Here is a 23711-nt window from a genome sequence, read left to right on the forward strand (position 1 = left end):
ATGAATTTTCTTTTTGAAATAAGTCATTCTAGGTTTCTTTAATATAATATTTTTACTAATTCTCTGAGAATTTCATACAATAGATTTAGATCATATTCACCTCTTACTCTTCCCCTCAACTCTTCTCAGACCCACCCCTACTCGATAAGGCCTCCAACTCTGTGTTCCTTTTAAAAACAACACAAGCAAGATTTTGTGTGTGTGTGTGTGAATGTTTTACCTATTTTTTAATTAATCTATCTACTTTACATCCTGGTTGCAGCTTCCCCCTCCCTTCTCTCCTGCTAGTCCCTCCCTCTTTCCTCAATTTTCCCAACATCTTCCCATCCTCAGAAAAGGCTCAGAAGAAGGGATACCTCCCTTGGATAGCACGCCACCTTTGCATACCAAGGTGCCTTGGGCTAGGTTCATTTTCTCCTAACTGGGCAAGGCAGCCCAGTTAGGGGACAGGGATCCAAAGGCAGGCAACAGAGTCAGATACAGCTCCTGCTCCTGCTGTTAAGAGTCTCACAGGAAGACCAAGCTGCACATTACACATGTGCCGAGGGCCTAGGCCCATCCCATGTATGCTCTCTGGTGATCCAGTCTCTGTGGACTACTATGGGTCCAGGTTAGTTGATTCTGTATGTTTTCTTGTGGTGTCCTTGACCCCTCTGGCTCCTTCATTTTTAAAACCTGAAGCAATAAGAATAAAGAGAGGACAAAAATCCAGAAAGTTCAGTCCGCTGAAGCACATGAAGTCCAAACCGAAGACGAAACTAAAGACGCAGGAGCTCTGTCGCTCGTGGCCTAATTGTTTACAGACGTGCCCAGGTCAGCCAGCTGGGGTGGCACAGCTGCAGCCTTGGTGTGTGAGGCACTGAGGCAGAAGGAGGACAAGCTGAGGCCAGCATGCTGAAACCTGGGCTCACAATAAAACCTATCAGATGGACAAGGGAGCAAAGAGTTCCACGTGACAGGAGCCTCTATAAAGGAAATAGCAAGAAGAGCCATCTTTAGCTCACAGATAGTTGCTAATCCTGGGTTCCATCTGGACTTATATTCTGGTGTTTCTAACCTGCAGCCTGCAGGCCACTTGCTGCCAAGGATAGCCGTGAACACAGCCCAACACAAAACCACAAACTCACTTAAAACACGACAGCTTTAAAAGATTTCTTTATTTAGGTTTTTTGAGGCAGGGTTTCTCTGTGTAGCCTTGGCTACACAGAACTGAACTCGCTTTGTAGACCAGGTTGGCCTCAAACTCACAGAGATCCGCCTGCCTCTGCCTTCCCAAGTGCTAGTATTAAAGGCGGGTGCCACCACACCCAGCTAATTTTATGTGTATGAATATTTTGCTTACATGTATTAGTATACTAAGTGCATGACTGGTACCCTCGGAGGCCAGAAGCAGGCACTGGATTCTCTGGAAATGGAGTTACAGATGGCTGTCAGCAGCCCCGTGGGTTCTGGGAACTGAACCAGGGTCTTCTGCCTCTACTCTTAACTGCTGAGCCATCCTTTCAGCCTTAAAGTGTGAGGGTTTGTTGTTGTTGTTTGTTTATTTGTTTTGCTTCTCATTTCAAAAAAACTTTTGTGACCCTATCGCATAGTTCTTGTTCATGAACATTGCAGATAATAACATTACTTCACAGTGTAAGAAGATTGGATCTAGACCAGTGGTTCTTAACCTTCCTAATGCTGCGACCCTTTAATACAGTTCTCATGTTGGGTGGCCCCCCCATCATAACATCATTTCATTGCTGCTTTATAGATGTAATTTTGCTACTGTTATGAATCGTAATGTAAAATATCTGACATATGACCCCGAGGGGTCGCAACCCACAGGTTGAGAACCACCGACCTAGAGGCTTTCTACGGTCAACAAGCTCACCCTTCCATGAACCCTCTTCTCCAGCTAAGAATAAGGGATTGTAGAATTTGGGGAAACTGTCCCAAGCTGGCCTTGGGATCTGAACCCAGGCAGTCCACATGTGGACCCTGATGAGCAGACAGTGTAGTGGAGGCCTCAGGAGGGTTTTCCAGCAAGGAGCAGTGTGCTGACTCTGTACAGGAAACACAGATCCATGATGGCTAGTAAAGTCCTGTGGTTCCACCTGCACCAGCACCCTAACTCTCATATTTCCCAAGTCATGGAAACCAGAGCACTCAGCGGGCCGCACACTGGGGAAGGAGCCAGATGCCTTGTGTTGGGGGAGGGTGTGTTGAGATATGGGAAAAGGTCGCTGGCCTGGAGGGAGCTCTGCTGTGCTAGTTGAGGCACAGAGGGGTTTTTTTGTTGTTGTTGTTCTGTTTTTTTTTGGTTTGGAGTTTTGATATTTTTGCTGTGAAAAAATACACAGTTGGCCTAGGGCTATAGGTTGGTGGTGGAGCACTTACCCAGCATGCAGGAGCCCTGGGTTTAATCCCTAACACTGAAAAAGAAAAAGCTGTGTTTCTACGACAAGCATTTGATAAATGTCTTGGAAGCAGTTTTCACACAGTGTGATTGCTTTCTGGTCCTGCAGGGACCTGGGAGAAAGTGTCAGTCTGTGATGTCCCTTTCTGGTCATTTCCAGTTTGGTGGGGGCGTCAGTCTAGCACTAGTAAGTTGGTGCTCTGTCCTGACTCCGTGGACAACCTTGCAAATGCGTTCTCTTAGAGAACTGCCTGCTGGCCTCATGAGTCCGCCCTTACCACATACCCGGCCCCACCCCGAGCCATGGGTGGACTGAGGCACGCTGCTTCTTAGGTGTTCACCGTTTGGGGGACTCTCAGCCCCAGGGGGAAGAGATGAGCTCTGGGACTCTGAGTTCCCTGGAGTCTATTCCTGGCCTGAGGGCAGACGGAAACCGTGGAGGCGATTTGGCTCTATGCTCCATTGGTTGGGTGACCTTTGACAACTTATTCAACCTCTGTTGAGTTTCAGTCTCCTTGATAGTAAACAGGTTATGATAATAGTGCCAACTTCCGAGATTTCAGTGCAGATGAAATGACAGCTGCATGCGTGGTACACGTGCAGGCAGCATTTTGGCATGTGGTGATTGTTTAAAGAAATCTTCATTTCTTTTTTTGTTCAAACTGGAGTTCGTGGTTGAGTGGTGGGGAGCCCCATGACATTTTCTTTGAGTGTCAATTTGATTCGAAGACTATTTTAAGACAAATATTTATATGTTAAACAGACAGAATATTTGGAATGGGATAGAAAATGTGTATGCACTGGGAATGTAAAACAGGAGCTGTCAGTGATGTATTCCACTTGACTTTGGGCTATGCCCTGAGGCCCCACATTTGCCAACAAACCTCCTCCACTTTAGGGCACCCTCGGTACAATTTGTCTTGGATTTTAATTTACTTCTTCCCCCTTTTATAGAGGGAGGAAAGGTTCACATGGGTTCTGATGTTAGTTATTTTTCCTGTTACTGTGGCAAAAAAAAAAAAAAAATCAAAAGCAATTTAAGGAAGGGTTTGTTTTGGCCCACAGTTTGGGGCACCGTGCATTATGGTAGGCTAGTCATGGCTATAGGAGTGGAAGGCAGCTGGGGCTGCTGCGTGTGCCGACAGGAAACAATAGTCTGGGAAACAGCAATGCCTGTGCTCAGCTCATTCTTCCCTTTTCAGTCAGCCCAGGGTCCCAGGCCATGAGATGATGTCACTTACCTTCAGGGTGAGCCTTCCCTCTTCAGACAAAGCCTTGTGGAAATGCCTTCAGATATGTGCACAGGGGTGTGTTTCTATGGTAATTCTACATCCTGTCCATTTGATAGTCTATATTAATCATCATGGTTACTAGCTGAAGATCTGGGACCTTGTTCCCTGCCTCAGCTTCTCCTCACGCACAAAAGACCCAGTGGCCAAATGTGCTGGAAGGGTCTCCCTGTGGGAGCAGAGAAGAAACCTTCTATTTGCCCTGGCTCAGAGGATGTTCCCAGGGTGCCATGCTGTATTCAGCATTGACCTGTTAAGCCTTCTTACTGAGTGAGAATAGTAGGCAGCTTGGTGGGCCCTGCTCTGGTGTTACAGCTAGAAATGGTATTTTCCAGAATAGCACACCTCGGGGAAAGTAAGGGGCATGAGTCAGTTGTTGAGAGCTCCTCTGGCTTTAGGCAGAGTCCCTGCTCCTGAGCTGTGCCAGGCACTTCCAGGCACCCTCTCCAGGCCCTGTTCTCTCTCCAAGCTGAAGATTTTCCCTAGGAGCTGGGTAGATACTAGGAAATACTAGTCAAGAATGCAAGCCCCAGCTGGGCCTCAGTGTGTCTTCTGACCTTAAGAGAGTCTTTCTTTCTGCAGCCCTGGCTGTCCTAGAACTCCCTCTGTAGACCATGCTGGCCTCAAACTCAAAGAGAACTGCCTGCCCCTGCCTCCCAAATGCTTGGAATAAAGGCATAAGCCACCATCACCCAGCCAAGAGATTTCCTTCATCTCCCTGGGGCCTCCGTTCTCCTGTCTGTAGTGGAACAGTCTAAATGTGAGGAGACTAGGCAGAGGTATGCAGTGGACAGCTGGAAAGCTGCTTGCTCAGCAGTGGTGGATGCTGGAGTCCTGGGAAGGGCCCCTATCTAAGCAAACTTCAGGTCTACCAAGCACCAGTCTCCAGGCAGGTCTTCTGTCCCTAGGGAGATTCCTGCTCTAGTAGCTTTGCTTTTGGAAAACTCAGTGTCCTGTTGTCTGAAGGCATAGCCAAGCCAGGCCCACCAAGCACTGAATTCATGGAGGTTCAATGTTCAGTGTGACTCCAGACCTTATATTCCATTGGAGACTGTGTGTCACACTCAGATGTGTCCAGACAGCTTAGGAAACTTTGAAAACAGGTGCAAAATAGGCTCTGGAAGCCCTATTCTAAGAAGAGAAGCCAGGTCAGGAGAGGACAGAGACTGGGGAGCAGGTGTCCTATGGGGGCCCCAGGAAGCAGAAAGAAGAGCTCCTACAAGGAGGAGATTTCAGGGGTAGGCTTCAGCCTGGAAGGCCCCAAACCCAGGAGGCCCACCTAGTCAGGTTTGTCTAACAAGTGGTGGCTGCCGCAGCCCATGATTCTAACTGGACTGGGTCCTGTGACTCAGACCTCCAGGGAGCATGTGGCCCAGCCTGAGCCTTGAGGCAGGCCTTAAACGAGTTTCTGCTTCCTAGCTTGCAGATAGTAGGTATGGCAGCTGTCTCTCAGCAAGTGCCAGGCCTTGCCCTGAATGCTTCAAGTTCAGATGCTTTTACTCACACGATGAGTTGATACTGAGTGCTTGGAACACACACTCTCAGGAAGGGCTGCACATGGTCATTCTTTCTACCAATACTCAGGATAACCCTAAAATGCAGGTACTACTGAGACCTAGGGCAATCCCTTGCAGCGATGAGGTGAGAGATCAAAAAGCCAAGCCTAGGAGATCTGGTTCCCGAATCCAGGACCCGGGCGTGTTTGCTACATTCCCTGTGATGGCAGCAAGAGGCAGCCCACACACAGGAGGAAGGAGACCAAGGAGACATTCGTGGAAAGATGTGCTGGAGGGCCCCAGGGCACATGCAAAGGCTATTGCTCAGCTTCCACAGCCTGTCAGGAGCAGGGGAGTTCATTCTGCATGTCCCCTCTGACCCTACAAGGGAGTGGCTAGTCTGGAGTTCCCGCTGGCAGTGCCCACTTATCCCATGAGCAGGCTGTGCTTTTGTGAAGGATGGCGCAGCTGACCAGGAGCCTGGGTTCTGAAGCTCCTCAGAACACAGGTTTCTGGGTAACTTAGATGGCAAAGATGACAGCCTGGACTCTGGCTTGGAGCCACCCGCTCACTCATTCATTCATTCATTCATTCACTGTACATGTGTGGGCTGGGTACAACTTCTGCCCTAGTGGGGCCCCAAAAAAAGGAGAACAGCTCCCACTCTGAGCAACATTCAGCGTCTGATAGACACATTCCCAGCACGAGAGATTCCAACCAGACTCAGGGCAAGCTGGCTGAGAACACTGTGGCAGCTACGTTGCTGGATCGTCACTCCCTCTGCCAAATGTACACCACATGCCAAGGGCTGTGCCAGGTATAGATGTGGGGAGAATACAGTTGTGGGGTAAAGCTCTGAGAGTCCACAGCCTAAGACCCTGGCCTCGGCTGTGTATGCTCACTCACTTGCTTGACCTGTACTGTAGCCCTCGGGGCCATGCCAGCTCCGGATTTCAAGGAAGCCCTGGCCCCACCTCCATCAGCTGGTATTGATATTTAGAGATAGGTAGCAAGCGCTGAGCAGCTGTGTGGGGTTAGTGTTATGAGAGTGTGGGGTGTGAACGTGTGGGCTGAGGCACCAGCGTCCCGTGGAAAAGGCCCTGGGCTGTGGGCCAGACCTCGCCGTATGTTCTACATTTTTGGGTGAATTGTGACCCTCGCTGGGCCTCCGTTTCCTCAGTAGCTCGAAAAAGACTTAGGGTTTCTTGCCTGCAGTACTTCTTCCAGCCCGGATGCCCTCAGATTCCGCCTCCTCTGGGCCTGAGAGGAGTGCCTGAGGCAGCCCAGGCAGCTGACAAGAAAAAGGGCAAGAGTCTCACCCAGGCTTGGTTCCCCACCTGGTTGGGAGATGCTGAGACCCCTGCTGAGCCCACTTCCTGGGCCATGCGGCCTCTGCCCACCACTGAGTGGCTGGTTTTTTGAGAGAGCTGCATCTGAAGGGAAAGAAAGAGTTAGTCCTGGACTAACTACGGAAGCTTCATTCGGTTCCACTGGGGCCTGGGACACCTGGAGGCAGACTCCTTTGTTATCAAGGATCGAGGATGGGTCAGATGGTCATCTCCTGTGTTGCCTACCTGCTGGTGGTTTTGGGGAGGCAAGCTTAAGGGGGGAGAGGGGGCTGCAGACAATGGCTTATCATGAGCACCCTGTGGGTCAGGCTTGGGAACACCATGCTTATCAATCACACCAGCTGTGGGAGGAGGACACTTGTGTCCAGCTGACAAGCCAGTGAGCCTTGTAGCCCTCAGCCTCCCAGCTCATAAGGGCCTGGGTTTGGAGTATGGATGAAGATCTGTCTGGAATTCAAACCTATCTTTGTGCTACTGTGTAGCTCTGAGTGAATCTTATTCCACAGGTGGGAATGCTGAGGCTCAGGCCATTGTACATCTACCAGAAGAAGACTGGCATCTAACTTTCTACCAGAAAATTCTGTGTCTTTTTTTTTTTCTCTCCCCACGGCAGATGGGGGAAAGCAGTTGACCCTAGATGGTTCTGTACAATTCTGCCTGAATTTTACAATCACCTAAATTGGGCAAAAACTACCCAAAGAGTAAGGATGGGTAACGTAAAAGGCTTTTGATGGTTTGCCCGTGGCTGCCCTGGCTTGTGACAGCCTATAATCAAGCAACGTGTAACATTGTTTTGATTCAAAATTGAGCCCAGCAAATCAAGCTGGATGGCAGAGACACCTATTCTGGAGTTAAAACCTGGGTTTGAACAAGACCAAGAGCCTGAGTGTCCTTCATGGTGTTTGGAGGCCAACTCTGCCTGCTGAGGTGATGCCTTCACCTTTTGTAGCTCAGGAAGCCATATTTCCTCTTCCCCCGGACACTGAGCCTCCTTCTCTTCTATGAAATGCAACCAATGATCTCTTCTTTCCCAGGGACAACAAAAGGATGTGTGAGGTCATCTGTCCCCAGTGTCAGGTCCTCACAGAGCCTTCCTGGCACATGCTGGGGGCCCAGACGCCGGTACTCGGTCCTTCATGACTGTCACTGTTGTTATTATATGTGTGTGTCCCCTCCTACCTTACAGTGCGCAAACAGGAAATCATAAAAGTGACAGAGCAGCTGATCGAAGCCATAAGCAATGGAGACTTTGAGTCCTACACGTGAGTCAGCCAGGCTTGTCCTGCATGTTCTGCCCGGATTGGGCTAGGGGTGCTAACCGTGGGTGTCCGAGCCTGCTCACTCTGCATGTGCTGCCAATGAGACGAAGACCCTTTTCTCTTCTGCACTTGGCCCAGGGCTCATGCCGCTTCCTGTTCCTCTTCCTGCGAGCCTGATTCCAGGAGGAGCTCCAAGTAAAGCTCCTTGGTTCCTACCCAAGAAAGGAAAGGTGGTCTGCACCCTAGCACGGGAAGGAGGGAGTGGGGGCGAGCCCTTCTCCGTCCTACTCAGTGGGTCTGGGTCTTTGCCCTGGATCTTTACAGGTCTTTGATCTCAGCTGAGCAGGAAAAGAAGGATGTGCACCTTCAGTGAGCAAGAATGAGCCAAGTGCAGCCTTAACCCTTCTGGGGACTAAGGCACAGTCTTAGAATACCCTCTGGGCTCAAACCTGCTCCAGCCCTTGGAGGGATGGCTGTGTGTTTAAGATGGGCTCTTGGCGCCCTCTAGTGGTGGTCAACACACCTTCGCTCGTCTGGTCCAAAAGCAGGTCTTCAGCCTGGCTCAGAGAGAGTAGGTGTTCTGGGTGTAGGCATGAGCATTTTGGCCCAAGGCTGAATGGGTCTGGACCTGACAAGCTCGCGCATGCCTTTTCTGGTGGACAAAAGCTTCCAACCAAAACAGTGTGACCCTTGCCTGTGCGGTTGATGTGAGGTGGGAATGGCCTGGCTGGTTTGATGCCCGGCCACCTGAAACTGCCATGTGCGTTCTAATCACGAGGACTGAATTCAGTCCCTGGAAAGCCACTGGCTTTCTCAGAGGAATAAGGTCCTGGAGAGACGCATGTGCAAGCTCAGGATCCCCACATGCTATGCATATGCTTGTTCACGCACCTGTAATGCGTACACAGTTATGGAACGAGGAGTACGCACAGGTGTGCGCCTCCGAGTGGAACAGGGTGTTGCATCAACAGCAGTGGAGCAGGCTCTTCACCAGTCTCTCGGGTAGCTCTAGAGGAGTTAAGTCAGGATGCATCGGGTCGTGACTGAAAAGCCACAGCCAGGGAGCAGAGGGCCTTTTGCTGAGGCCCTCCCCTGTCAGCTTCATCTCTGAAGCCACTTTCTTGAAAATTCATTAGTTCATGGCCTTTCTGGCTGTCACGGGGAAACTTTCCCCCTCTGTAAGGTGACAGGCTACCATGACATTTGCAGCCTGCTCTAGGCTGTGAAACTTACCATGGCCTTGAGGCCTATGATGACCTGGAATCTATCCAGGCATGCTCCTACATGTATTTATGATACATACAGACATGTATGATAAACTTAGAGAAGGCAGCCTTCAAGTCCTCCAAGGGTGCAGCGACTGCAGACAAAGCCTTAAGGAAGTTCTGCGGTAGAGGTGCACTTGTCCATCTCAAAGGCTTTGTCCATCTCAGGCAAGGCTGGGCCTGATGACCTCTTCTGGGATTTCCAGTTCTAGCGTGACATGGAAACTTAACATGTGGGGACATTTCCTGTTCCCGGCTTCTTTGCTATGGTCACAAGGCTTTATGTTTTACCACAAAAAAAGAGCCTCCAAGTAGGTAAATGGGGAGAGCATTTGTGTCCTTTTCCTAGCCTAATAGGCACTTCCTGCGACTGACACCCAGAAGGAGAGTCAGCTGAAAACATTCAGCTTCCTTGAGCTGAGGGCCTCCCCTGCCACATATTTGTAAAAACACACCATCCTCCATATGCACCCTTGCTTGCAGAGCTGAGGTCACTTTATGCAAAGTAGGCCTCACTCCCACCCTGCAAGGGACACATTAGGAAAGGCGTCCTCGGGTCACTGCTGGAGATGCGGTACAGCGCGGAGAATAAGAGCAGCCCTTCCGGGGTGCTGCTTCACCTGCTCCCGGTACTCCCGCTCCAGAAGTAAACACGTGCTGGGGACCTTATCATCTGTGGGGGACAGAACCAGGGCCTGAACAGGGGCTTCCGAATGTGGTCTCCCACCAGTCCTGCTCCACACTTGACAGGGTGCAAACTCCTCCTCTGTTGATCCGCCCAAGGAAGGTGTGGCCATTGCCACTCACTGGCTCCCTCTGCGAGGGGGCAGGGAGGAGCCACCTCCTCAGGCCCCTCTTTCCTCTGGCTCCCTCCCCCCCAGGAAGATGTGTGACCCTGGAATGACAGCCTTCGAACCCGAGGCCCTGGGAAACCTGGTCGAGGGCCTGGACTTTCATCGATTCTATTTTGAAAACCGTGAGCAATCCCTTCTCTCTGGGGTGCCTGTTGTCTGCTCTCCTTCCGTGTCCTGCTGGATGGCACAGCAGGGTGACAGGCAGGGCCTCGGGGGCGGCTCAGGAGCCAGTGAAGAGGAAGAGCCCATGTGGACAGGGGTTGGTACCTACTCCGTTTTCCTCTCCATTGACTGCCAGCCTGGACTGCCTGTGGCTGAGGATGGGGTGAGGCGGAGGGGGGGGGGCGGGTTCCCAGAGACCAAGGCCATAGGATAAGCCTCCCTAGCCCTTCCCTGCCCTTTATCCTGGGAGAGGTATGTGAAGGGTCTTTGCTCCCATTTATAGACAGGGAGCCTTCACTAACTCACACTGCAAGCTACAGTCCTCTGGATGCAGGGGGCCATCCCAGATACCCAGTTGGTGACATGATGGCTCCCGGGTTAAGCTGCATATGAACTTATAGGTAGGGAGGGCCAAGGGTCTCACACTGCTGTGCCCTACCTGTTTGTCTAGGTTTCTGTCCTGCATGTCTGTCCTTCCTGGGCCTCTCCTCCGCAGGAGAGATCTCAGTAGCTTCGCAACTAGGGTGGGCCGGGTGCTGAGGCTGGGCCTGAGCCAATGAGCTTTCTGCTTGTCTGTGTCTTATCCAGGCCAGGGGTCAGACAGGGACCAAGCCAAGGTTAGGATATGGAGGAAGGACCTCAGACGTGGTATATCCAGTCTCTCCCTAAATGACAGGTACATATCACACACACGATTTCTGGTATTTTTAGGCAACACATAGCATTGGTTCAAGCGGCAAGGAAGCCCTTCCTGGTTAATTCTCACTAAGTGCTCAGTTCACACCTCTCTCAGTTCACACTGCTCTGACACTTCCCAATTCCCCTTGTTTTTATTGGGTGGCAAGGGCTCAGATGCCTCACAGGCATTAACAACCTGTTTTCTCCTCACTGGGCTTACTGTTCCATGTTTATCCTGTGCTGCCAACCAGCACAGGATAAACATTGAGCTTAGAAGTTTTCTCTAAAGTAATCCCATTAGGGCCAGAAAGATAGCTCAGAGATTAAGAGTATATACTGCTTTTTCAGAGGACACGGTTCAGTTCCCACCGCCCATGTCACATCACAACTAACTGCCTGTAATTCCAGCTCCAGAAGATCCATTGCACTGATGTGTATATACTCCCCCCCGACACACACGCACAAGCACACACATACACACACACAAAAATAAAATCTTCTTAAAAAACAAACACACTGCAAAGCTAACCAGGAGAATCGTTCCATGGAATAGGCCCAGGTGGTGCCCACACATGGTTTAAAAATCAAATCACACAGGTGGCGCTGCAAGGAATCCAGGTGTGCCCCATCCTGTCACTCAGAAGACGTTTCCACTGTGGTCCAGAGAGAGGAACTGTCTTGTCTGAGAGAATCCACAAAGCAAGTTGCAGCCCTAGCTCTGTCTCAGTCGGGTGTCCTTCCTTTGCTGAGAGGGCCCTTTCTGTCAGCAGCTTCCCACCCCCACCCCACTCCAGGCCCTCACCCCTCCGTATTTTATGGAGTACAAAGATTCCAAGCATTCCCTCTTTAAAAAAGAAAAAAAAGACATTTAAGAAATTGAAGCATTTACGCTACATTTTCTTAAAGAATCAGGCCCGATCCTCTATGCTGAGTAATGGAGACTGAATTGTGTTGAGAGGACTCTGGACCTTCAGTCCCTTCAGCCTGGGAGCAGTTCCCCACAAGTGGGAGCACCATGGCTGCCATTATACCTCTGTCCTCTGGGGGTGCTGTTTCCCCGCTGCTGTTCCCTAGTGCCCACAGAGCCTGAGCAGCGTTCCCAGTAGTGTGACCCAGTATCGCCTGTCACTCCTGCAGAGCTACCTCCCACTGCCTGCTCTTCCCTGCCCAGCACCTGGCCCTGTCTCCCACCTTGTCCATGAGAAGGGTATCCTGGAAGCCACTAATCTGGCCAAAGGACACGTTCTTTCAGAGTCCCTGGGATTCCAGCCGTGACCAACAATGGCAAAGCCTGTCCCCCACCACTACCACTGCTGAACTGTTTCTCCCTTCTGGAATGGACTGGGACCCAGATTGTCCTAATCCACACACGATGAGCTTGACTTCTACATTCCCCCCCCCCCCCCCCAAAATTGACAGCTTGAACCAAGCCATATGGTGGCTTTGGATTCCATTTCCATACCTATTAATGGGCACATTCCTTCCAGCCTCGTGCATCATATTTAGGGACATTTAGAGAAGTCTCATGCACTTCGGATAAGGCAAGCTTGGTGACCTTTAGCCCTCTAAGGTCACGCTAAAGGTCTGCATTCTCTGTGTCTGAGAGCTCAGAATTCTGAGCCTGTTACTCTGTTTATCTGAGCCCTCATCCTGACTGCTTGTGGAAGGCCTGGACACACAATGGTTACAATACTAGAGGGTGGGCGCCATTAGACGCTTTCTTCATTCTAGGAGGGGGAAAAAGGCAGTTTACCTTTTCCAGGAGATATGTAGTTTACAAATGTCGCTGGATGATAGGATCAGAGGGTGGGGATGGGGAAGAGAGGCTAGTGTTACAAGGTCTCAGCCTGGGCTGTCTTGGGTCCTGTTGGAGACTGCACAGTTGAGGCTATCTGTCTAACACGTTGGGGGGGGGGGTCAATATTCAGGCTATACTAGAAGACACAAGGGTTCTTGTGAGAGTGAGAACCTGATGACCTCTGTCTGCCCCTGGGTCACTGTCTTTCTGTGCTTTTGTTTTGCATCTTGATGAACACCTTGAGAGATCCTAGAACGCTACGGTGATTGTTGACAATGGAGGTGGGAACCAGTTCCGGGCACTTTGATTAGTCGTCATGACAACAGGGTTTTCCCATGTCTCTCTAGCCCTAGAAAGCTCTACGACCTCACTTCGTGATGGCAAGTGCAACCCCCCCAAATTTTTATAATGCGATAGATCCTCAATAGAGTTGATAGACACAAGGCAGGGCATGTCTAGATTATAGACATTTCATGTGGTTTACATGCTGTGTTACATTTGAATAATACAGCAGTTAAAAATCCATTTGAAAATCCAAAGAGATTTCCAGATCCTCTTGAGCAATAAGGTATGAAATGTGGTAACCCAAAGGGACTCTGGGCAGGCTACCCTGTAAATGGACAAGCATTCTATTTTTCCATCACTCCCTACTCTCATCCTGCCCCAGAGGTAGAAGCTCCGTTGCCATTTAACATCTTTGGCTGCTATTGATTTGTTTTTCTAGGCAAGATTTCTCTGTGTAGCCCTAGCTGTCCTGGAACTTGCTCTGTAAACCAGGCTGGTCTCGAACTCACAGAGACCCACCTGCCTCTTCCTCATAAGCACTGGGATTAAAGGCTTGCACCACCATCTAATAACTTATACCCAGCTCAGCCTCTACCATTTCAGTCGTAGCCTGGTCCCAGCAGAAATTTGTGTTTAAGAAAAATCAACCTTACCTGGATCAGCAAATTGTCTGGAATCACATTTTTGTATACACAAGACACTGATTCTAACGTTCCACTGACCCCATATTTGAGCAATTTGTCATTTCTGTAGTCCATAGTTCTGAATCTGGGATGTGCTATTCTGTTACATAGGTAACAGAATAGCAGTTCTGCCTTGACTCTCAGGTAGCTTATCCCTGTCCCAGAGATTCCCCTGCTGCAAATGAGTCAGGCCGAGGTGTCTCCCCTGAAAGGGAAGCTGGAAGCTAAGAGATTGGAATGAGGCAGGAGGTCCCCCTGAATTGCATCTCCTCAGTCCCTCCCATCCCTGCCTCCAGTGTGGTCCCGGAACAGCAAGCCCGTGCACACCACCATCCTGAACCCTCACATCCACCTGATGGGCGACGAGTCTGCCTGCATCGCCTACATCCGCATCACGCAGTACCTGGATGCCGGCGGCGTGCCCCGCACGGCGCAGTCAGAGGAGACCCGTGTCTGGCACCGCAGGGATGGCAAATGGCAGATCGTCCACTTCCACAGATCTGGGGCACCCTCCGTCCTGCCCCAGTAAGAAGCCTTTCTTCTTGCGCCTTTAGGGGGAATTAAGGGTGTTGGCCTGGTGGAGGTGGAGCATGCCCAGGGGATGAAGGGAAGGTTAGAAGACCCCAGCGAGGAGAGTCAGGGTTTGCAGACCCTGGGGGAGAGCTGGCTGGAAACCCTAGGAGGCAGCATTGACTGTCTAAGATGATGGGTTTACTGTGTCTTCCAGTTGAAGGACCAGGTCCGGGTCCCTGCGTTGCTGCATCGCAGAGATCCACTCTTTGTCCGTGGAATGTGGCTGCTGGTTCTCTCTTGGATCTTGCTGGAATTCTCCCTGTCACGTCACCCTATCGTCGTCACCTCTATACTTGCGTCACAAAAAGCCATCTCGACATCAAAGCAAGCGGCCAGCTCTTCCCAGCTTCACCTCTCACTTTCACTCTCTTCCTGCCAGTGGGGACCTTCTTCAGGCTTGGGTACCCAGAGTGCCAGCCCCAGGAACCCCCATCTCCCGCCCACTTTTGTTGGCCTGGCCTAGCCCTGGCTATGGGTGAGGAGGCCCCAGCTGTGCACACACCAGGAAGTGAGGAAGAGAAGGTCAGGTGTGACAAGGGTCCCTCTCTTCAATCCCTCCTCTTTTGGGGTCCCCAAAGAAGCACAGATGAGCCCCCTTAATATCCAAGCCAACTCCTTCTGGGAGAGAGTGAGAGAGATGCTGATTCGAGGAACTGCTGCTCTCATCTGTCCCCTTCCTGTGCTGGCCTCATGTTGGCCCACACCACCTGCCATGGTCCCCCATGCGTGTGGGCTGTATAGTCCAGGTGTCCCACCTACCACCTCAGTCCTTCTGTGAAGTTCGCCTCCAGTGCCGACCTGCCCACTCTGCCCTCCAACGTCCTTGCAGAATTCCAGCCTCATCTGTCTGAGATCTGATGGTGTTTCAGGGGCAAAGCAAGCAACATTTAGGTATCACTTCTACTTGGACGCATGCCTTTTTACAGCCAAACTTCTGTGTATTTCGTAAATGGATTTTTTGTTAACGGATATTTATGTAATAACTAGACCTCTCAAGTTATTGTTAAAAAAAAAAAAAAGAGTTGGATTGGGTTGAGAGGGGGGGAGGGGAGATGAGGGGAAGTTTTTACTTTGTTCCAGATTTTTTTTTTTTTGGAGGGGTCCTTTCTGAGGACTCACTCCCCTAGGGAGCACTGCTTCCTCCCATTCTGGTCCCCAAGGTCAGCTGACAAGATTTCTTCCAGGGCCAGCATGACTAAGACACAGTGAGTCAGGGTTGGGGAGGCCATCAGGATGAGGACATCCAGATTTTGCATCTGGAGTCCTCACTATCATACTCTCCACCCCAGCCCCACTACCTTCTGAGTACATGTCCTCATTCACTCTCTTAACTTGGCCAAAACAGGGCACCAGAAACTTATTTTCCTACTTCATGCTGGACTTGGGCTGGCGTGCGCTCTATTGAGCTTGCCTGTCTGCCTACTCTCCCACCCCCCCTCCCCTCTCCTCTCCTAGGCCTTTCTTTTTCTCTTCCTCTCTCTCCCTCTTCCTGGAATTGGCTCTGATACAAAATGCTGTGTCTTCTCCCTTGGGATCTCCTGTCTGCACTGTTTTCTTTGCATGACTTTATATGCAGTAAGTATGTTGAAAAAAACAAAAAAGAAGAAAAACACTCAGCAAAAATCAAACGATATGTTTTGGAGAAAAATAATAATAATAATAATAATATTAACATTCGAGGTTGTATTCTCAGTGTCCAATTTGGAATTAACGTTGCTGCCTCTCTGTGCTTTTGGTCTCTGTGTGGCTGTGTTTTGCCAGCATGAGACACTGTCCCCTCTGGAGGATTCTAGGGGAGGAAGAGCCATGTGTTCAGGGGTTTGGAGACAGCTTTTATCCTCTCAGCTTTTCTGAGGGTTGATTGGAACAGAACTGGAAGGGGTTTTTAATCCAGAACCAGAAAGCTCTGGTATTTCTCCTTTCCCCCACATAATGAGCTATATACTGGGCTTTTCTCTCAAATCCTGCCCAGGGACAAGTACAGGGCAGAAGAGTGGCTCTGTTGTATAAGCCACTCCACTGCAGTGCTCTGACCTTGGCAGAGACACTGCTGCCCAGGCCCAAGGATTGGCCCTTGCCCTGCCCTAGAACCAGGCTTCTTCATTAAGGCTCAGCAAACCCTTTGTCCCCAGCCATCCCTAGCCAAAGGTAAAGGAGGGTGTGGCCTTTACCAGGGAATGATGCAGATGCCAAGCAAGATCTCATCCTTTCTTCAAGCCCCAGTTTCTCCATCAACATCCCTACAAGATGATGACAGGAAGCCCAGTCCTCCTAGGAGAACTTGCTGAGTTTGTCACTGGCTGGCCTTTTCCTGCAGCAGGCCAGGCTAGTCCCCATCCTTTTCCCTGCCTGCCCCTCACTTTCCTCTTTGGTGCCTGTCTGTTGCTGACCAGCAATGGACTGCAGGGGAAAGAAGTATTTGGGGGCTTTGGTAGGCTTTGATTCCAGGCTCTGACCAGATCTGCTATGTGACCTTGGGTGAGTCCATTTCCCTGGTGGGGCCTTAGTTTCCCCAACCAGAAGATGCCTATGCCTTGCCTTTCGTTGGCTCACATGCCCCTGCCCACTGTGTGCCTGGTCACATGTGGGAGAAGTGGAGGCAGGGCCCTACATACCCCAGTCTGAGACGGCCCGCTCTGCAGAGGCCGCTCCTGTGGGTGGGCAGCCAACTAGTATAGACCTCGGGGCACTACAATGGCCCCGAGGTGGCAGGCAGGGGAACTGGCAGGAAAAAAAAACTGCCCAGAGCCCACCCTCACCAGACAAGCTCCGTGCTCCTCCCAAATACCCTCTAGATTAAAAAGAAAGAAAGAAAAAGCCAAGTCACATTTATAGGAAAAGCGTCTCCAGGCTCAAATCCTGCCCCATGGCTTCCCTGCCCCCTTCAAAGGGAAACCCTTGGGGGAATGTGTTTGCCAGGTTCCCAGTGCTGGTTTCTTTGTTACTATTTGTTTAGGGTTTTGTTTTAGTTCTCTCTTCTCTCTTCTCTCTCTTTTTCTTTTTTTTAATATGTGGCTGTGAACTTGAATGACCACTGCTCAAACTTTCTGCTACTGGGGAAGGGGTGGGGGGAGGGAAAAGAGGTGTCTGTTTTATTCTTGGTGTTTTCAGTGCAATAAATAGCTACAAATTTACAAGTGACTCCTTGTCTCCTTGAGTTAGTCAAGGCAAAGAACTCTAGGAGCTGTTTGCTTGTTTGTTTGCTTGTTTTTGTTCAAAATATCCCTGTTGCAAAATTAAATTCCGGGTCTTCCTATGGATTGGAATAATTTTGTTCACATGCTCAAGGCTGAGCCAATCATTATGAGACTTTCCGATCACATGCTTACACGCTTAGAGCCAAGGATGGCGTCAGCTTCCTTTCAGGCATTTAGGATACCCTTAAGAAGAATTGGGGGATAGGGATGGATTGCCACAAACAGCCAGGAACTCAAGTCACTCTGAGGGGCCTTGGGGTCAAGGTCAACTACTGTTAGGGCCTCAGTTTCCCTTGGATAGTGAGAAGGGTTCTCCAAAATAGGTCCTCCTTACCCATTCTCTTCCTGCAGCATGGCCTCACGGACAAGCCTGAAGCCTTAGAGTTCCCGCAGAGCCATGTGATGCTGAGCTAAGGGGAGGAAAGCCTCCAGATGACAAATGTGTGTGAATCTAGTGCCTGGGGGAACACTGGGCCTGGACAGTGGGACACCAGGGAGAGAGCCCTGTGCCCACTCCACTTGCCTTCAACCCAGGGGGGCGGTATACAGTGCAGGAGTGTTGGCCCCCCTCTGCCCACCGTAGAGACCAGCAAACTCATCTGGTTTGCCTGAGACTGTCCCAGATGTTGCTGTGAGATTCTTGTGCTAAATCTAGGACGGTCAACTGGGGGGTGGTGGCGTTCACCTTTAATCTCAGGGCTCAGGAGACAGAGGCAGAGGGATCTCTGAGTTTGTGGCCAGCCTGGTCCACAGAGTAAACTCCAGAACAGCCAGGTCTACATGGAGAAACCCTGTCTCAAAAAAAAAAAAAACCAAACAAAAACAAAACAAGCAAGCACACTAGGACAGTCTCAGGTAAACGAGGTAAGTCAGCCATCCTAAGCCATGACCTCTCCATCCCAAAAGGCCAGGATTTCACAAGGTCCAGGGGATTGTCCATTGTCCACAGTTCATCTGAAACTGTGGCCCTTGTGCTGGTACCCCAAGGTCCCTGTATCAACTGCTTTCCACGTCTGTCCTTGCCAATGGTATGTGAGGTAGCCAAATGGAGTGTCTAAGAGAAATGTTCTGCTTTCACGCAGTTAAGAAACTTCACAATGAGAGTGCAGGCCAAGGCTCAGAAAAGCGTGAGAGCATACAGCACAAATATGATCTTAGTTCTGCATTCAGGGCCCCAGGCACCTGGGCGGTGCAGAGGGGCTGGAGAGCTTGCTTAGGCTGCCATTGCAGACTCTCACCAGCAGGTGGCAGAACATGTGTGGGTTACTGGCATGTGTGTCCCGGCATAGTCTGGGCAGGTCCAGTTGATCTCAAGAAAGCCCTTTGAATTCTCTGAGTGTACCTACTACCTCAGATTAGAACTGTGGTTTTATCTCACATGGGCATGATATGCCACAGTTCACAGCATGTTTTCACACCACTTGTCCTAGTCATAACAGTTTTGTGGGAGCAAGGAAGACAGAAAGACTAAGAGAGCTGCTTTGGAGCCCTGAGCCAAGACTCACCCAACCTTATGACTTTTGGTCCTCTAGGGACCCTCATTTCTCTGTTCTGTGCTTTCCCGACTCTGGCATCAGAAAATAGGGTGAGGGTCTTAGACACTCCTCACCTGTTGACTCTTGGTCTCTTTTCCTCTTCATCTTTATTGTTTACTCCTGCAGTTTCCACACACATGGTTAGGTCCTAGGCCCACACAATGCCCTCTGCCTACCCCCCACCATGTGCTCCTCACAGGCAAGCAGGGCAGCAAGTCCCCATGCAGGATACACGTGGCGAGCATTGCCACTCTTGCATGAAGTCAACACTGGCGAGCACATTGCTGGGATGAAAGAGACACAGATGTATCGTTCCACGAACCTGCATCCGCAACAGCCATCACTTAGTGGGTGCTGACCAAGTCCACTCACATCCCACCTCCCCTACTTGAATGCTGTCAGTCCTCAGCACAGCCCTGTTGATAGGCCACACATGAATAAGGAAACTGTGTGGCTAAAGGGTAAGAGAAGCTGCCCAATGAGGCTAGGGTTGGGGGAGGTGACTTGGAATCTGAGCCACAGCAAATGCTGACTTTTCTGGGTTGTGTTGGAGCCAGGTTTGAGTCTCAAGAAGACTTGAATATGAACTAGAACTGTTTCCTGTCTTCTGGGAATCCCTGACGCTATGTCGGACCATAAGAGACAAGGACCTGGGACAGGCTGGGTAGAGGCTGGACCTAGGACTGGAGAAAAGAGGATGTGTGTGACTTGGGACTTGGGAAGCTGTGTGGAGACACGTACCAGGTGTGAGGAAAGTCTAGAAACAAGGCAGAAACGACAACCCAGAAGCATGTGAGCTCGGGAAGCAGGCTTAGGAGGAGGCTATAGGGACCAGAAGTAGGAGAGGACTGAGGGAGCCCTGAACCTACCACAATATGGTTGTGCTGTTCCAGGATGTGGGTGGGTCTCCAGCATGGAAATGGCCTCCCTGGGCCTGTGTTGTAAAGCCTTCAGAAAACATCCCCTAATAGGGCCTGGGAATGTTTACAGTCCCAGGGATGGAACAGGTACCAATCCCATGCAAATGGCCCCTCTCTTTGTCCTTCCTCTGTTCCCCCACCTGGACTACCAAAGTCCCAGAGACCACATCCCTCAGAGAAGTCAAGCCCAGGTGAAGGGAGCTGGAGGGGGACTATCCCATCACTAGGAGAAAAAAGATAAAAAAAATTGTCCTCTCCTAGCAAGTCATAGCCCCTCTCTGGACCATGGTTTCCTCATTATAAGAATGACTTTGAACCTGTGGTTCTAAAATGTGGTGCTGGGGTTGGCTGCTGCAGATGTACCCAAAGAATCCACTAGACACAAATATGTACCAGGTCCCACCATGGGGGGGGGTAAGATTTATTAAGGTGACCAGGGGGCCAGGTGGCTATGGGTCAGGGTATCTGTCTGCACTGATTCGCCCTCCCAGTCTCCAAAGTTGAGCCGGATGTCCCAAGGCACAAGGCTTTCCACTTCATCTTCTCTCAACCCCATCTCAGAAAAAAGGTTTTGATGATAGGGTCTTTCCCCACCTCATGAGTTCCAAAGCTCTTTGGGACCCTGACTGTAGTCAGCAGAATAAAGGTCAAGGCAAGGCTTGGGCTCAGATTATTATTTGGTTTTGGTTTTGGTTTTTGGAGAGAGGACCTCATGTAGCCCAGGCTAGCCTCTAACTTTTGTTTTGTACCCAATGACTGTGAACTTCTGATCTTCCTGCCTCTAACTTCCTGGGTGTTTGGATACAGGTGTGCATTCAAGGTCGTGTTAAGGTACCTAGAGGACTACAGTCTGTTCAAATGCTGGCTTGGCAGGGTTGCTCTGTCTAGTTCATCCAGCCTGGTCTGGGAAGGAATGACATCTCCTTCCCACAGAGCAAAGCCCATCATTGGAGAAGGAAGTCCAGAGGTCTTCCCTGCCCCGGTCCACAGTGATGGCATTTAACAGAAGGCCTACAGGAGTGGATGGGAGCAGCTGGCTTCCCTTAATGTCTTTCCCATCAGGCATCCCATCCCTTGGTAGAGAGTCCATGATTTCTATGAGGCCTGGCCTCTGAGGAGTGTTGTCACAGTGCTGAGAAGTCCGGGGAGGGGGGTGCTGATTTCATTTGTCTCAGGCTCCAAACTTGAGTCCCTGACCTCCTCCTCCCTGGGCTAACTGGAGACTGTTTCTTGCAGGCATAATCTTATCTGACAGGTCTCTACATATTCCATTTTGTGGTAGGCACTTTGATGATTTTTTTTTCTTCAAAGTGTGGTCTAGGGATCCAACAGTATCTCATTTAATCTCTTGCAAAAGGAAAGTAACTCTCTCCATCTTACGTTGGAGGGGATTTGTGTTTGGAAACATAAAGTGGTAGATTCTTAGTTCTGTGGGAGCAGGATTTGACTCTGACCTCGAAGCTTTCTCTGCCTTGGCTCCTACTTAAAGGCAATTCTCTAGGGAGTGCAGCCCACAGATGCTGCGGCCATTAATGGGAAAACGGTTTTCTTTCCGCCCAACAAAAAACAAGCCTGGATAAGGGGTGCTGGGAGGGACTTCCCTGCGGACCAGGACAGAGGGGTGGACTGCTGCCCAGTCCCTTGGAGAGAAGTCCAGGCTTATAGGAAGTCAGGCGGAGACAGAGCAAGGGGATGCAGGCCAAGGACATGCTGTGGGCAGACATCCCTGGACGTCTTTCCAGGGCAGGACCAGTGTCATTGAGAACTCAGGCTCTGGAAGGAGTGGCCTGAATCTAAAAAAACCAAACTTTCCATGAGCCACCAGCAAAAAAATGAGTGTTGAGGACAGCATACCACAATCCCAAAAGATGAACAACCCAAGAGTCCACAGTATTCCCAGGGTCCTGAAGCTCTCTCAGCTCTTCAAAGCTGTCCCCAGAGCCACCAGAGAACTGTGTTTAGTTCGTCACTCTACTGTACATAACTGTGAAAGAGCAGGGATGTCCAGGGTTGGTCCTGGAGGAATATGGCAGGGCGTTCAATCAACAGATGTATGCCCTGGCCTGTGCTGGAGCCTCACAGCACCCCTGCCAACCCTCCCCCCTACCCACCAGTTCCACTGAGGTTACTGCTGAAGAATTGTGGCTACCCCATTAAGGGAAAGAGCCTGACACTTGGAGAGGCATAGCAATTTCCTTTGATCACATGGCTCAGGCGGACAGAGCTGAGAACAGGCCAAGCCTGTGGCTGAGCAGTGGGAGTCCTCTGCAGAGCACCCCGCCACATCCTAAAGTGCTCTGAGGTCCAAGGAGTACGAGACTAGAATCTCAGTGGCATAGAAATAGAATATGCTGTCTCAGAAGGACATGAATGCCCTGGACATAAAGGCTTGGCTGTCTGGACCCACCAGATGTGGGGCTGAGTCAGACTCAGGAGTCACATGTGGCTGGGAGTTGAGGAAAGCTCATGTAGGGGGTTGACTAGGATTTGGATGGAGCAGGATCAGGGCAGAAGGCCAGTCTAAGCAGAGGCTAGCCTGGGTCTGAGTGGGCGCAGACAGAGATGAAGTTGCTGGGCTGGTAGCGGGCAGCAGGAGGGGGAAGGGCCTACTGAGGACCTGCTAATGTAACCAGTATGCCTCCCACCCCTCCTTTCTGCTAGTGGTAGGAATATGGCTGTCTTTAAGTGGACTGAGGAAGAGACTTTTGCCCTTCCCCATCCAGGTTGCTATCCAGAGTTCATAAACTAGAAGTAACTGTAGGAAGCCGGGGGCTTCACCTCAGCCTTTCCCAGTACCTAGAAGACACTTGCTCTATCAGATTCTGGGTCAGAAGTGCAGGGTCCTGGGGCATCCTCTACCACATCTCTGCCAGACAGACATGCTGGCTCTTTGTGTGCTCCATTAACTTGCCAAGTTCAGAGGTACAGGAGTGCAGAGATCAGCTGAGGCTAGGAGCAGAGGACCCAGTGGGAATGGAAAGACTAGGCCTGGCCTTGCTCCAGCATGGTGTTGAGAGACTTTGGCAAGTATTGTCCTCTGAGCTGCTCAGCCCTGAGTCTGCAGGGCTGACAACCTGCACCCCAGATCCATAGTACCAGCTACTCTTAGGAAGCTGACACAAGCAGCAACCAGGCTACCTTCTGAGGCGCAGCATCACCACGTGATAGACATGCTTAGCTTTTCACTTTCCACACCCCAGCCTCCTTCTTGTCCTGCCAACACCCACTAAGGATTGCTTGCCCACTATTCTCCTACCTCTACCAACATTATTGCTCACCTTACCTCCCTATCTGGTTGGGGTATCACCTTGTCAGTACTTTCTAGGGTTCATACTGAGTTCCTATTGTAGATAGGGCTGGGTTTCCTTTGTTTCACCTCTTATGCTTTCCTGGAGCCCTCCAGATGAGATCTCTGGCTCCCAGTTAGCTTCCCCACCTGGCTGGTGTCTACCCAAGTCTGTTGTGACTCAGAGAGATTTGAAATCAATAAAGTGCTTGCACTGGGCAGTTGGGAGATGGTGCAAGCAAAGGGAGACTGTGACCCAACAGAAAGGCCAGTCAGAGAGCATGGGAATGAAAAAGGCATTCCAGGCTGCAGACTGAGGAGAGGAAACACAAAACTTGCGATTTCAGGGCTGGAAGGGGTGACTGGGAAGGTGGAGGACTCAGGGGTGCAAGGAAAAGATTCAGAGCTGAGGTAGGGCCCCCCCCCCGAAACTGGGTGACCCATAATCTTCAGACTCTTCCATCTCACACTGCAATTTGCAAGAAATGAGGTCTCACCTTCAACATCCTCCAGTCTTACTCTTTTGTCACCTCCTGCAGCCATGACTAGGTCCCCAGGGCAAGGCCCTCAAAGCCATGGCCCCAAGTGAGCAGAATGAGTCAACTCCCCATATGGGTGTAAGAAAGCTGCAGACCAGCAGCCCTGCCAGAAAGTGGAGGCTGTACCTGGTGTGGGAAGAGGAGA

General features: G+C 50.6%; 1 protein-coding gene across 2 annotated transcripts in view; it reads left to right on the plus strand.

Annotated features, from left to right (window-relative positions):
• The window catches only part of Camk2a (calcium/calmodulin dependent protein kinase II alpha), a 61816-nt gene extending 44486 nt beyond the window's left edge, over positions 1-17330 (plus strand). For both annotated transcript variants that reach the window (XM_055622951.1, XM_055622952.1), the window contains 4 exons: positions 7719-7794; positions 9938-10032; positions 13813-14041; positions 14244-17330. In XM_055622951.1, coding sequence (XP_055478926.1) covers positions 7719-7794; positions 9938-10032; positions 13813-14041; positions 14244-14247 — 404 coding nt within the window. In that variant the 3' untranslated portion in view covers positions 14248-17330. The remainder of the gene's footprint in view (positions 1-7718; positions 7795-9937; positions 10033-13812; positions 14042-14243) is intronic.
• Positions 17331-23711: the final 6381 nt, after the last annotated feature.

The sequence above is a fragment of the Psammomys obesus genome, unplaced genomic scaffold, assembly GCF_907164565.1.
Source record: "Psammomys obesus unplaced genomic scaffold, mPsaObe1.curated_primary_1811, whole genome shotgun sequence".
Lineage (NCBI taxonomy): Eukaryota > Metazoa > Chordata > Mammalia > Rodentia > Muridae > Psammomys > Psammomys obesus.